Source organism: Cherax quadricarinatus, chromosome 84 (assembly GCF_038502225.1).
Source record: "Cherax quadricarinatus isolate ZL_2023a chromosome 84, ASM3850222v1, whole genome shotgun sequence".
Classification (NCBI taxonomy): Eukaryota; Metazoa; Arthropoda; class Malacostraca; order Decapoda; family Parastacidae; genus Cherax; species Cherax quadricarinatus.
This window is the reverse complement of record NC_091375.1, coordinates 11,371,742-11,386,111: the sequence shown is the minus strand read 5'-3', so window position 1 is coordinate 11,386,111 and position 14,370 is coordinate 11,371,742. Positions and strand designations below refer to the sequence as shown.

The 14,370-nt window shown below is 39.7% G+C and overlaps 1 protein-coding gene across 3 annotated transcripts in view; it reads left to right on the top strand.

Annotated features, from left to right (window-relative positions):
- scf (Calumenin scf) overlaps nt 1–14,370 on the top strand; it is a 45,155-nt gene that overhangs the window by 1,533 nt on the left and 29,252 nt on the right. Inside the window, exons 1-3 of one of the 3 annotated variants that reach the window (XM_070103068.1) lie at nt 8,815–8,939; nt 11,824–11,940; nt 13,325–13,458. In XM_070103068.1, coding sequence (XP_069959169.1) covers nt 8,847–8,939; nt 11,824–11,940; nt 13,325–13,458 — 344 coding nt within the window. In that variant the 5' untranslated portion in view covers nt 8,815–8,846. Of the gene's footprint in view, nt 1–8,814; nt 9,022–11,823; nt 11,941–13,324; nt 13,459–14,370 lie in introns of those variants that run through there. The other 2 variants (XM_070103070.1, XM_070103069.1) reach the window with 2 other exon arrangements.

The window sequence follows — 14,370 nt, the reverse complement described above, 5'->3', positions numbered from 1 at the left end:
TGTGTGAGAGAACACGAAGGGATGAGTGTGTGAGAGATTGAGAAGGGATGAGTGTGTGAGAGAACGAGAAGGGATGAGTGTGTGAGAGAGCGAGAAGGGATGAGTGTGTGAGAGAACGAGAAGGGATGAGTGTGAAAGGAAAAGGGATGATTGTAAGAAATGAGAAGGGGCAAATGTGTGAAAGGAATGAGATTAGCAAGAGCGAATATCTGGCTGCCAGTTTGGTTAAGGCTGGGAATCAAAGCAATTATAGTACTAGGGGAAGAGAGAACAACTTTGCAGTACCACAGTCTGTGGTCAGGATTCAAGCACATTTTATTGTGTAGCAATAAAGGAGTGGAATAGACTACCTGCATATGTCAAAGCCTGTCTTAGCATTAGCCGGTTCAAGAAGAGAGCCAAAATGTACCTAATGAATACGGCTACAGAAAGGGAGGAAAGTGATTTCTTGTACAGTATATCTAACTTACATGTACAATGATCTGATATTAGCTTTAATGTCAATGTAAATACCTGATTTTTACCTTACCCCTAGTATATCTCCTGTCATTATAATTACTTTTCACATAGTTAACATACTTGTCTGTTTTTAACTTTAAAATATAAATAATACTTATCACAAGGACCCCAATAGAAATAAGTCATTTTGACTTTTTTGGGTTATCCTAGGTAATCTACACATATGTTGCTATGTATAATAATCTTTGTAACTGTGTTTATGTGTACCTTTACCTGAATAAACTTACTAAGGGATGAATGTATGAGAGAGAATGAGAAGAGAGGATTGTATGAGAGAGAATGAAAAGCAATGAGTTTATGGGAGAGAATGAGAAGGAATGAGTGTGGGAATGAGAATGAATGAATGCTTAAAAATATATCCTTGTCTTCTAATTACATACTCTAAGTAACTTACTTACAAGGTAAACTTTCAACATTCACTAAGACAGCAAATTGGGCAGCTCTGTCAAAGGAAATTAAATGCCAGAGTGTATTACAAGAACTTTCAAAACAGAAAAAATGCTGATTATGATACCAATAATGTCAGGAATATTGTTTTGTGCCCATAATGCCTTTCAAGGCATGAGAGATATCAAAGCTGAAAAATGTGCGGAGATCACTTACTGCATAAAGTCAATAAAATATGTATAAACTAATGGAAAATACTTCATGGTTAGGTTTCCAATCTGTACACCATAACTTACTGGTATGAGAGGAAGGGTTGGGTTGAACAAACCCAGTAAGGCATAGTTACCATTAGCACAATCAGAGAATAATTGTGTCAATATCTGTGGTCCAAGATACTTCAGCTTGCTGCCATTAGATATCGCCACCATTCGTAAGCTATCCAGGAAGTGAAGTCAGTGATATTAAAATACATCAAGTTATTTAACAACATAGTTAAAGCTTAGGTTTTGTTATATTTAATGCTTGCCAATATAGTTTTACTAAATTTACACATAGGAGAACTCATTGCAGGTAACAGAATATTAGTAGCTTCTGACTGATCAATGACTTGGGAACATTGGTAAAATTACATGCATTTGACCTTCAAGATTATGGTGGTTATGTAGGCCTGTGGGATACAAACAGTAACAGCCTGGTTGACCAGGCAGTCAACAAAGACATTTAGACTAGGGCTAGGCTTTCAGAGTAGAACTAGAAACTGGTCACAAGTAATAATTTTTCTAGTATCTGCTATGACAAAAAAGTACTCTAGATCTCCACCACTTCCTGTGACCATTTTCAAGAGTCTTCCTACTCCTGCAGCCTGGCCTAAGGCCAAGAGTTTCTGGTGCCTGCCTGGTCAACCAGGCTGTTGCTGTTGGTGGCCTGCTGGCCCTGCTCCCATTCTCTGCCCATCTCTAAGAAAAACACTCATTTATGTATGGAAGGGTGCCTTGATGATGGTGAATGGCTCATGGTGTAAGGAATTGAAGCTACCCTCCCCTTCCTGAATTAAATCTGATAACCCAGTTCTCCAGGCACTGTATGCCCCCGTGAAGATATTATAGGAGGAGTAGTTCCCCCTGCATTCAGAGCAAATTCTCATGGTGGAGGAGCTTTCACAGCTTTGTGTTGAGGAATGAGAAGTTTTAGTTTGACTAATATAGGGGTGATTTTGAGTGGTGTGGGAGTTATGGGGTTTGGGGATAAGTTTAGAGATGGGAGTGAGTTGTAGGGGGTATGTGGGAGTTGTAGGGGGGATGTGGGAGTGAGTTGTAGGGGGGGGATATGTGGGAGTGAGTTGTAGGGGGGATATGTGGGAGTGAGTTGTAGGGGGGTTATGTGGGAGTGAGTTGTAGGAGGGGTATGTGGGAGTGAGTTGTAGGAGGGGTATGTGGGAGTGAGTTGTAGGAGGGGTATGTGGGAGTGAGTTGTAGGAGTGGTATGTGGGAGTGAGTTGTATGAGTGGTATGTGGGAGTGAGTTGTAGGAGTGGTATGTGGGAGTGAGTTGTAGGAGTGGTATGTGGGAGTGAGTTGTAGGAGTGGTATGTGGGAGTTGTAGGGGGGTATGTGGGAGTGAGTTGTAGGTGGATATGTGGGAGTGAGTTGTAGGGGGATATGTGGGAGTGAGTTGTAGGGAGAGGGTGTGAGATGCAAAGGGAGGGGTGTGGGAGTGAGTTGCAGAGGGGGGAGGGAATTGCAGGGTTAGTGGGAGTGATTAAGTATGTATGTATGTTTATTCAGGTATACACAAATACAGTTACATAGATTATCATACATAGCATATGTGTAGAGAACCTAGGATAACCCAAAAGTCAGTGATTTATTTCCATTGGGGTCCTTTTAATACCTTATTATTATACAGTGTGGGAGATACCTTATTATTATACTATAAAGGATACATTCTAGGAATAAGGTAAAAAATTATTGACATTTACATGTGTTAGCTGAAAAAAAAATTAAAAAAATCATTCTCCCTTTCTGTCGCTACATTCATTAGGTACCTTTCGGCTCTTTTCTTGAACTGGTTCATGCTATGACTGGCTTTGACATGTGCAGGCAATCTGTTCCATTCCTTTATTGCTTTACAATATAAGGTGTTTGAAGCCTGGCGACTGACTGTGGGTACTACAAAGTTGTGCTCTCTCCCCCTAGTACTATTTTTTTTTTTGAGGGGGGGGGGCGTTGTGCGGCTTTTCATATTTGCTACCCGCCTCCGCTTAGATATATATATATATATATATATATATATATATATATATATATATATATATATATATATATATATATATATATATATATATATTTTTTTTATTATCACACTGGCCGATTCCCACCAAGGCAGGGTGGCCCGAAAAAGAAAAACTTTCACCATCATTCACTCCATCACTGTCTTGCCAGAAGGGTGCTTTACACTACAGTTTTTAAACTGCAACATTAACACCCCTCCTTCAGAGTGCAGGCACTGTACTTCCCATCTCCAGGACTCAAGTCCGGCCTGCCGGTTTCCCTGAATCCCTTCATAAATGTTACTTTGCTCACACTCCAACAGCATATATATATATATATATATATATATATATATATATATATATATATATATATATATATATATATATATATATATATATATATATATATATATATATGTGTGTGTGTGTGTATATATAAATCAGTGTTTGGTTCATATAATTTGGCGAATTACTTATCATGTTTGTGATTTATGTTTACCAAACATTTCTGACTTGTCGACATTGGAACGCCATTACCCAGAGATATTGTGTTTTCTAAGCAAAGAATAGAACGTTGACAAATGTGCAGCCTGCGTATATAATATTAGTTCTCTAATATATGACGGGTTGAAATTAAACTTGCACATTTAAGAATATAAAGTTTTTTTTTACATACGGGGATGTGGGAGGGGTTCATATTACGAATAATATTTTAGCTATTCCCAATTTTCTAGTTTAGGTTTGGTTAGTGAGTACATGGCCTGCCTAAACTAACCTATTCAATCAAAGCGGTTAAAAGTAAAATACTGGCTGCCTATTAACTATCCTCTACTTCCCTATATGTAAGGTAGTTACAAGTTAGATTTTAATACGCTGGACATCAAGTAACAAGATTGTATAACATAACAGATTGTACAATCCTTATAGAGGTGTGTGTACCTGTTATTGATTCCAGGATTCATCGCCCTTGTGGCCCAGCCCCAGACCAGGCTTTCTTGCTGATCAGTCAGGATTTTTTTTCCTTGCTCCTTGACTCGATAGACTATATTAAACTTGTATAATACCGAAATTATGTATCTGTTACTTAGGATAGGCATGTTTAGTCAGGAAACAAAACAGTCGTTTTCTGACTCGGGTCTTAAGTCATGTGTTAAGTCATGTGATCGCCCGCCACTGGAGCTTTTGGTCATCTGACCTGTACTTGAACAAACTTACTTATTCCGATGGGTTACCTGTTTAAAATTTAAGATTATTGCTTGATTTCCAGTATGGTAGATAGTATATTTTTTATATAAAGAAAAAGATATTCTTGGAAATTGAAAGCACTGTGTAATATGCGGTGTGTTGGTATTCTCAGTCATTGACGTTTATTTTTAAGTAGAGATGTGCATCTTGACGGGATAATACGCACAGTTTAACTCTTATAATAATAATATTGTATGTATTACATTCATGGGGGAGAACTTGCAAGGGCCCCAAATGGAAATAAATCACTGACTTTTTTGGACTATCCTAGGTAATTAATTTGCATATATATATTACTATGTATGAGAATTGTACTTGTGTGTACCTGCCTAAATAAACTTTTAACTAAACCAGTAGGGGTCATACAACGCCTGGAGAAATGGTAGGTAATGAGGTTTGCCCAAGGAAGGGAAGGGCAGGCCCAAGGCCTTTGATCAAAAGCCTCTCGCCAGCATCAAGGAATCTCCCTTGGGGCGTCAACTACTCCATAGTATAAATATCTAATGGAGTTACCGTGTCTGACTCGGGGAACCTCTGGGATAACCTTAGCCTTGCCGCCTACCCATTTATAGGTACAGCATCTTTCCTGGAGGGTGCCTTGATGGTAAAGAGTTCTTCATCCAAGGAATTGGAGCTACCCTCCCCTTGAGTCAGATTTGATTGCCTTCCATTCATCAAATGCTTTATGACACTTATATGTACAACTATTATTGTGCATTTTAAGGGGAACTAATTTTAATATCATTGTCGTTAATATTGACATTGCTTGAAACTTGTTATGTATTGAAGAGTGGGGGTGGTGAGGGACTAGCCTAGTAGGGTAGCAAGGACATCCTCAACCTCCCCACACTCCCAGAGTGCCAGCGTGTGTAGTGCCACGTTGGTGGTTCCTACGTCACTTCCCACTCTCCACCCGCTCACAGGACCCCTCCCCCCAAGAGACAGGACCCCCAGCAATACCCCATCCTGTGTCTCCTACCATCCCTCCCTCTCCCCTCCTACGCCCATGGCTTCACTAGGTTAACTCGTGTTGCTTGGCCAGAGAAAAACAAGCCACTCAAATTCTTGTTAATGAACCTTGTAACTAAGCAGGCTCAATAGTAATAAGTCACATGTTTGAATGTCCTGAGTTATCCTACGCTGAATCTTCGTAATATGCTATATGTGTATGCCCGCAACATGTGTGCTCACAGAACCATTATACAAATTCTTACTCGACTCACAAAATCGTAATGATACGATTGCAAACAGTCGTTAACGCGTCGGTCTGGAGTTGACTATCTGATCGCGAGTTCTAACCCCGCCCGAGTATGGTTTAAATTCTTAGTACTTTGTGTGCATTCATTTGCAGATTTTCCTGGATGAACGTGTGCATATTTATGGACTTTTCCGTAAAGGAATGAATGAATTGTTAACCCGGCCTTGTAAACATATCTTGAAATATATACTTTTTATTTACGAAGAATCCTTTGGTTTAGTCATTGCCCAGGACATAAAGAACCATGAATTTTGTAGGTATATGTCTTTAGCGTTTTTATGCGTTGATTTAAAAAAAGAACTTTCTCTAATAAGTAAAATATATTTAATTGGATTAGGCTAAATTAAATTACGCTTGTTATAATGAGGTTAAGTAAGTTTTCTAAGGTTCTTTTGATACAAAATTATTAATTGTTACATTAACATTAATGAAAAATATACATCTTTAAACGCATAAGAGCAAGTTTTAGAAAGGACTTCACTTTAAACGAGTTCTTGCTAATTGACCAGTTTTATCTATTCTGCACGACATTAGAATGTGTTGTATATATATATAAAATATGTATGCTAATGTTTGTTTGTATCATTACTGTATAGCAACCATGCAAAGGAGGGGGAGGAATTATCTAAAGTGATTGCTTCCCTTTCCCCACGCGCTTTATAGTTCATACGGGGTTAGCGCTCCCCCGTGATCATAATATTTAATATGGTGAGGTGGGGTTTGAGGCAGTGTTCTTGGTGGGCCTGTGAAGAATGTTAGAGTCATCAACCACGTCACCATCACTAACTCCACCTATACTGGCCCCTTCAATATTAAATCATTTAACGTGTCAAGGTCTTGCGCTGCTGCTTTTAAAGTAGCTTAACATCAGCATACTTCGGTATCTTTCAGGGTCGCTATTTTTCAGGGTCACGCGAGTTAAACATAAAGCAAAAAATGTGTGTAAACGTTTGGGCTTAAGGTCCACGTGACCATATATGATGTGGCTTTCACTCCTCCAAGCCGTTCCCCTACCTTTCACTCCTCCACCCCGTTCCCCTACCTTTCACTCCTCCACCCCGTTCCCCTACCTTTCACTCCTCCACCCCGTTCCCCTACCTTTCACTCCTCCACCCCGTTCCCCTACCTTTCACTCCTCCACCCCGTTCCCCTACCTTTCACTCCTCCACCCCGTTCCCCTACCTTTCACTCCTCCACCCCGTTCCCCTACCTTTCACTCCTCCACCCCGTTCCCCTACCTTTCACTCCTCCACCCCGTTCCCCTACCTTTCACTCCTCCACCCCGTTCCCCTACCTTTCACTCCTCCACCCCGTTCCCCTACCTTTCACTCCTCCAAGCCGTTCCCCTACCTTTCACTCCTCCACCCCGTTCCCCTACCTTTCACTCCTCCACCCCGTTCCCCTACCTTTCACTCCTCCACCCCGTTCCTCTACCTTTCACTCCTCCACCCCGTTCCTCTACCTTTCACTCCTCCACCCCGTTCCCCTACCTTTCACTCCTCCACCCCGTTCCCCTACCTTTCACTCCTCCACCCCGTTCCACTACCTTTCACTCCACCACCCCGTTCCCCTACCTTTCGCTCCTCCACCCCGTTCCCCTACCTTTCACTCCTCCACCCCCGTTCCCCTACCTTTCGCTCCTCCACCCCCGCTTCCCCTACCTTTCGCTCCTCCACCCCCCTTCCCCTACCTTTCGCTCCTCCACCCCCCTTCCCCTACCTTTCGCTCCTCCACCCCCGCTTCCCCTACCTTTCGCTCCTCCACCCCCCTTCCCCTACCTTTCGCTCCTCCACCCCCCTTCCCCTACCTTTCGCTCCTCCACCCCCCTTCCCCTACCTTTCGCCTTGCCAGTCTTGAGCAACACCAGTTGCTGGCGTACAGTTAAAATAAGAAATTATCTTTTAAGTTGTATTCTGAAGAGGTGTTACCGGTTGTTGAATGCCCAAGTAAATAGAGAACAAATCAATACGTTAAATAACTTTCCACTGGATACATTGGACCACCCTTCGAGAAGGGGTGCCATTATGTTGGCGAAGAGCTCTAGATCCAAGGAATTGAAGCTGTCCTCCCCTTGATCAAATTAAACCATTCACAGGGCGTTTTAACACCTTGGCCCGAAATGTTTAGCGCTTCCACCATCAATGGTAATAGCGTTATCCCTCTTCACGCCCAACCAGTTTTCTTCTGTATGCTTTGCAATCTGTTTACCTGGAGTCTACCTGGAGGGTATTCCGGGGATCAACGCCCCCGCGGCCCGGTCCAGGCCAGGTCATGGACCGGGCCTGGTGGATCAGGGCCTGATCAACGAGGCTGTTACTGCTGGCCGCACGTAGCCCAACGTAAGAACCACAGCCCGGCTGATCCGGCACTGACTAGGTATCTGTCCAGCTCCTTGAAGACAAACAGAGGTCTATTGGTAATTCCCCTTATGGCTGGTGAGAGGCTGTTGAGCAGTCTTGGGCCCCGGACACTTATTGTGCACAAACGATTAACAGTGTTGTAATATGTTTAACAAAATAAAAATAATATCTAATCCTGAAGTCATAACACTTGTCATTTTATAAAAAGTAATTATTACTCGGTGTTCTGACTTAGTGTGTGTTGGCCTGTTCGGTTTAAAACATGATGACTACAAGAGGGACTTCAAGGTTGTTAGGTAAGACACATATGCAACAGTTAGGTATCTTTATTTTGAAACGTTTCGCCTACACAGTAGGCTTCTTCAGTCGAGTACAGAAAAGTTGATAGAAGCAGAAGAGACGAAGTCTCTTCTGCTTCTATCAACTTTTCTGTACTCGACTGAAGAAGCCTACTGTGTAGGCGAAACGTTTCGAAATAAAGATACCTAACTGTTGCATATGTCTTACCTAACAACCTGTCGGTATTTTATACCATTTTAATGTTCGACTTCAAGGTTGCAGGTCACCTACACATCAAAATATTTTAATTCCAAATATGGGAAATGGTCATTACTTCCCTCCCTTATCTGTCTCTCGTCTCACCCAATCTTCAGGAGGGGAAGAATTCCACCTTCAGTGTCCCCCTTCCCTTCATTTTTGGGGAGTAGGGAGGGGAAGGACGCCCTCCCCTCATTCCCCTTCCCCTCATCTGGGGGTAAGGAGAGGGGGGGAAAGGACTCCCCCTCTCCGTCCTTCCACTCTCCTCCATGGGGTTGGGAGAGGGGAAAGGGGACAACCCTCAAGATGGGTGGTGTTGGTTAGTCAGTGAGCAGTTCAGTGCAACACTATCACTGCCTCGGGTAGGTTGTTGGCTGGCTAAAACAACAGTGCTTTATCCTAGTTTCTCCTCGCATTCTCACCCACTCCTCTCACATCATAGTGGTAAAAAGACTTAATATTACGCTTTTCTATACCTATTTTGAAAATTAACGGGGCTTAGGTGATTGTTTTTGTGTTTAATTCATTCACAAAGTATTATTACTCAGAAATGAATTCCCTTTAGTGCTACAACATATAGTTACAGTGGATATTTACTTGCAAGTACTGGATTACCTTATCTTGTGCAAAGCTATTTTGTAAAGCTTATTATAATAATTTTCAAATGGTTTCTAGTCACGGCTAGAGATATTTCGTATTTATATTATACAGGTAATTTCCATCCTGAGGGCGGTACTCTTTAAGATTTAATGATACAAAATGTTCAGTAGAAGCTTGGCCCAAATGTTCTGCTTGATAAGCAAGTTATAGTGACAAACTATTTCCAAACTTGTTTCCACAACATACAGTACATAGTTTTACAAGATTCAGTAACATTTGATACTACTCGTGTAAAGTCCCTGGTTATGTATAGCATTTCGGGCAAACTGAAACTCAAGAGTAAGGTGTACCATAGCTCGGTTGGTAGCGCTCACACATTGAGCTCCGTGGTTCGATCCCCGGTACGGGTGGAAACATTTGGACGCGTTTCCTTAAAACACCTGCCGTTCCTGTTCACCTAGCATTAGATAGATACCTGGGTGTTAGTCGACTGTTGTAGGTCGCATCCTGGGTACAAAATTTGCCCGAAATGTTCTGCATAACAAGGGGCTTTCTATTGCAGTATGTCATTGATGTCAGCTATGAAAACAAACCATACCACGGGCGGGATTTGAACCCGCGGTCAGAGAGTCTCAAAACTCCAGACCGTCGCGTAAGCCACTGGAGTTTTGAGACTCTGACCGCGGGTTCAAATCCCGCCCGTGGTATGGTTTGTTTTCAATCGTGTCATTACGATTTCGTGAGTCATGTCAGCTATGGTCTGTATAAGTTGTATCATGTACTTGTAGGAATAAAGATTATGATTATTATGAATAGAACATAATAGACATAGTAAACACTGTAAATATATAATGTATGTATACAAGGACATTATATATACATTAATTCTACTGAAGATAATAAGCATATACACGAGTAGATTGAAAGTGTAGCATGGTACATACAGTGAGGAAAAAATAACATAATTCAAGTCCAGCCAAATCAGATAGGTTCTCGGGTACAAATTTTACAATAATTTAATAACTAGAAATAAGGAATGATTCAGATAAAGTTTTGTAAGAATATTGAAATAACGCTCCTATGGGAAAGCCAATACAAACAGTAAGTAAGTAAGTAAGTAAGTAAGTTTATTCAGGTATACACAAATACAGTTACATAGAATTATCATACATAGCAGCATATGTGTAGAGAACCTAGGATAACCCAAAAAAGTCAGACAGAGTGACTTATTTCCATTGGGGTCCTTTTACCTTATTATTATAGTATAAAAGTTATAATATTTTCTTATTATTCTACAATGAAGATAACATCTTATTATCATACTAAAAAGACTATCTGCTACACCAAGGTCATTAAGACTATCTACAATACGAGGGTCATTACAAGGAATAAGGTAAAATTTACACGTATGTTAGCTAAAAAATAGAAAATCATTCCCCTCCCTTTCTGTAGCTACATTCATCAGACACCTTTTGGCACTCTTCTTGAACTGGTTCACGCTATGACTGGCTTTGACATGTGCGGGTAGTCTGTTCCATTCCTTTATTGCTGTACAATAAAAGGTGTTTGAAGCCTGGCCACTGACTGTGGGTACTACAAAGTTGTGCTCTCTCCCCCTAGTACTATGATTGCTTTGGTTCCCAACCTTGACAAAATTGACAGCAAGATATTCTGGACATTGTTTGTGAGCAATTTTATAAACATGATTTAGCTTCAGTTGTTTTACTCTGTCTTCAACATTCAGCATATCCAACTGCTGTAATTCATCCTGGCCTACATGTTCTCTTGGTCCCAGCCCCAGGATGAATCTTACGATTTTGTTCTGGGTGATTTGCAGTCTATCTTTCAGTTTTTTTGTCAAGGCAGAGTACCAAGAAGAGCAAGCGTAATCCATATGGCATTGTATAAGGGCTAGACATAGGGTCCTGCGAGCCTCAGTAGGTAGACACTGTGCTTGTCTATACAGGAACTTCAGTTTGGCATTCGCTTTCTTTACTACACTGTTCCCTATCAATTCTCCTGACATGCATGGGTCAAAGGGGATTCCCAAATATTTTACTGATGAAACCAAAGTGATGGGCTCCCCATTACATTGAACATTAAAATTATATACCCTTCTCAGTTTATGTTTCGTGCCAAAGAGAATGGCTTCAGTTTTCCCTAGGTGTAATGATAGTTTGTTGTCTACTAACCATTTGCTGCAGGACTCCAGTTCCAGATGGGGTAAGTGATTTGATTTAAGTATTTAGGCACTGAGTGCTGGCTGTAGCTCAGTTTTAAAATGGGTGTGATTATTACAATCTTTCAGCTTGTTTGCAAAGTTATTCCATATCATTTGACCCCCCAGTGAAGTACGATGAAAATAAGTCACTGACTTTTTTTTTGGGTTATCCTAGGTAATTTGCATATATGTTACTATATAATAATTTGTGTACCTGTGCCTAAATAAACTTACTAACAAGAAAGATATCAAATAGGTATTAGTTCTGGTGTGATACCTGTGTGTTCTGTTACAGCTTTTTGGAAATTGCCAGAGTTCAATGTCATAATTACAGTGTAATGTTTTGAATGTGGATTAAATAATACGTAATTAGAAAATAAAAATATTCACTATTTTCTACTCATACCATTTCTTTTTTTCCACAGGCAAAGAGAGTTGACTTTAAAGGCAGAATGGCACATCGTACATTGCTCTGTTTATTATTAGTAGCAGTTGTCTTGGCAAAGCCAGCCGACGAAGAGAAAAAATCCAGAGTACACAGTGTAAGAAGCTATATATACATGTATATTAATTTTAATAACCTATTTGTAGTTAGTGCTGTGCTTTTAGTATCTCGTCTTTCATAATTAATTTTACTAGCAAAGTTAGCTAAAACACACAGTAGTGAAATGAAATACTACTGTACTGTACCTGTATTTGTCTCGTATCTGATTCTGAATGTGTTAATGATTGTGAGTAATGATTATAGCCAAGCAGTGCTCATGTGTTTTCCATCTTCAGTGATTCATTTAGTTTTTTTTTTTAATTCCAGTACAGCACTGCATTTGTAATACTGTCCCTTGAATCCCATTATATTGTTTTATTACTCAGCTTTTGAAGGAAATCTTTTTACTGGAGTTTGTTGTAGTATATTTTTGGCATTACTTTTTATCAGTTCTTTTCTGCCTGACAATGCTAATCACATCAAGGAAAAGTGGATGCCTTGATGTTTGTGGGAGACTTACAGTCCAAGAAATTTTATCTGCCCTTCCCTTCCTTGGATTATTCCTGATTAATTTGTATCTCTCAAATACAGATAGGCCCTTTAGGTTTAACACTTCCTCATAAATATAATAATGATGGTGCTAAGAAATCCTCTTTATCTACTGCATTATCTCTTTCTTTTATGATATATGTGGTTATTGTGTCTTTTTAATATTTCTCCCTCTGTAGAGCAGAAGGCTTTTGAAGTTTGTTACTGTAGCAAGCAAGATTCTCATTTCATTTACACAAGTTTTCAGTGTGTGATAGAGAATGAGTGTACAATAGGGTGTGCCAGTGTGTGCATGTGCAAGTATGAGTGTGTAAAAGTGAGGAAGAGTGATTGCGTGCTTTTGTGCTTGCATAAATGTGGAAGTGTGTGTCCTACATTTGTTTAGTTGTGTTTGTGGGAAACAAGCTTCTGCTCCTGCCCCCACCTCTGCAATTAAAGATAACTTCATTCTCATGGGATTGAACATTTGTGAGAGAGAGAAAATCTTGAGGCTAAACTTTATTTTTAATTGACAAATTGTGCTGCTGCACATATTGTTCAGTATAATAGAGTGAAATTATTAGCATACTGTGATGTATGTGTTGCCAAGGGGGCATTGACCCCCGAAACCCTCTCCAGGATAAGTACAAGTAGATCTGTCTGGTAACTGGATGGATGATTGTATATCTATGCCTTTGACTGCATAAAGCTATGAGTGTTTGTTTGTTATTATTATACCATACTATAGTGTTGTTTGTCATTAGCTCTTGTCAAAATCCTAGGTATTCATGTTGTATGAATACCTGTATATACAGTACAGTATGTTTTAATTATTAATGAGTTCTAAATAAATTCTTATTAATTTTTGTGATATGGAAAAGTATTCTCAAAAATGTGTTTTACAACATCAACAGGAAAAGTTAAGTGACGAGGAGCACTTTGTAAATGACGAACACAATGTAGATTACGACCACGAAGCTTTCTTGGGAGAAGACGAGGCTCGGACTTTTGATCAGCTCACGCCTGAGGAAAGTAAAGATAGATTGAGGTATGTTTATGAAGTGCTTTTAATGACCTATTCTCATCATTTTTACCTGCTCTCTTCTCATTCTCCTGCTTTCTCATTTTGTTAAATTGATATGATCCCACTTCTTATCCATTTGGTAAGGGTACATACCTAAGATCAGTTTTGAGAATACCACTTGGGAAGCTTGGTCTAAGTTGACTCCCTGATCAAACAGGCTGTGGCATAACAAATCCAGTTGAAAAAAAATGTTCAGACACTTCTTTGCAGTAGTGGCATTGAACCCCTTGTTTGACCCCCTCTCTTCCCCCTCATTTAATGGTATGTCTTTTTCCATAAGCTGAATAGGATTCATCTAATTGTATTAACTATAATTTCCATTTTGAAGTTATGCTTTCCTTGAGTTACCATTAAATGCTTAATGTTAGGAATTATTTTAAATCATTTGCTCATGATTTGTTTCTTTGCTTCAGCAAAATTATTGTGAAAAGGTTACTGTTCAGCATTTAACATAAATATATACTTATGTACAGTACTATAGTATCAAAACAGTGTATATGGTGGTGGTATATAAAATTCCATATACATAATCCCTTTTCTGAATGTAAAACTATAGTTATTCTCTACAAAATGTATTTTTTTTTTTTTTTTAAATATTTTTGGGTGTCTGGAATGGAATAATTGGATTTACATTATTTCTTATGGGAAATATAAACAGAAAATACATTTTATAGAGGATAACTATAGATTTACACACAGAAAAGGGATTATGAAATTCAAGGGTCCATTTATATATTATATATACGTATATATATATTATATACAGTGGACCCCCGGTGTACGATATTATTTCATTCCAGAAGTATGTTCAGGTGCCAGTACTGAACGAATTTGTTCCCATAAGGAATATTGTGAATTAGATTAGTCCATTTCAGA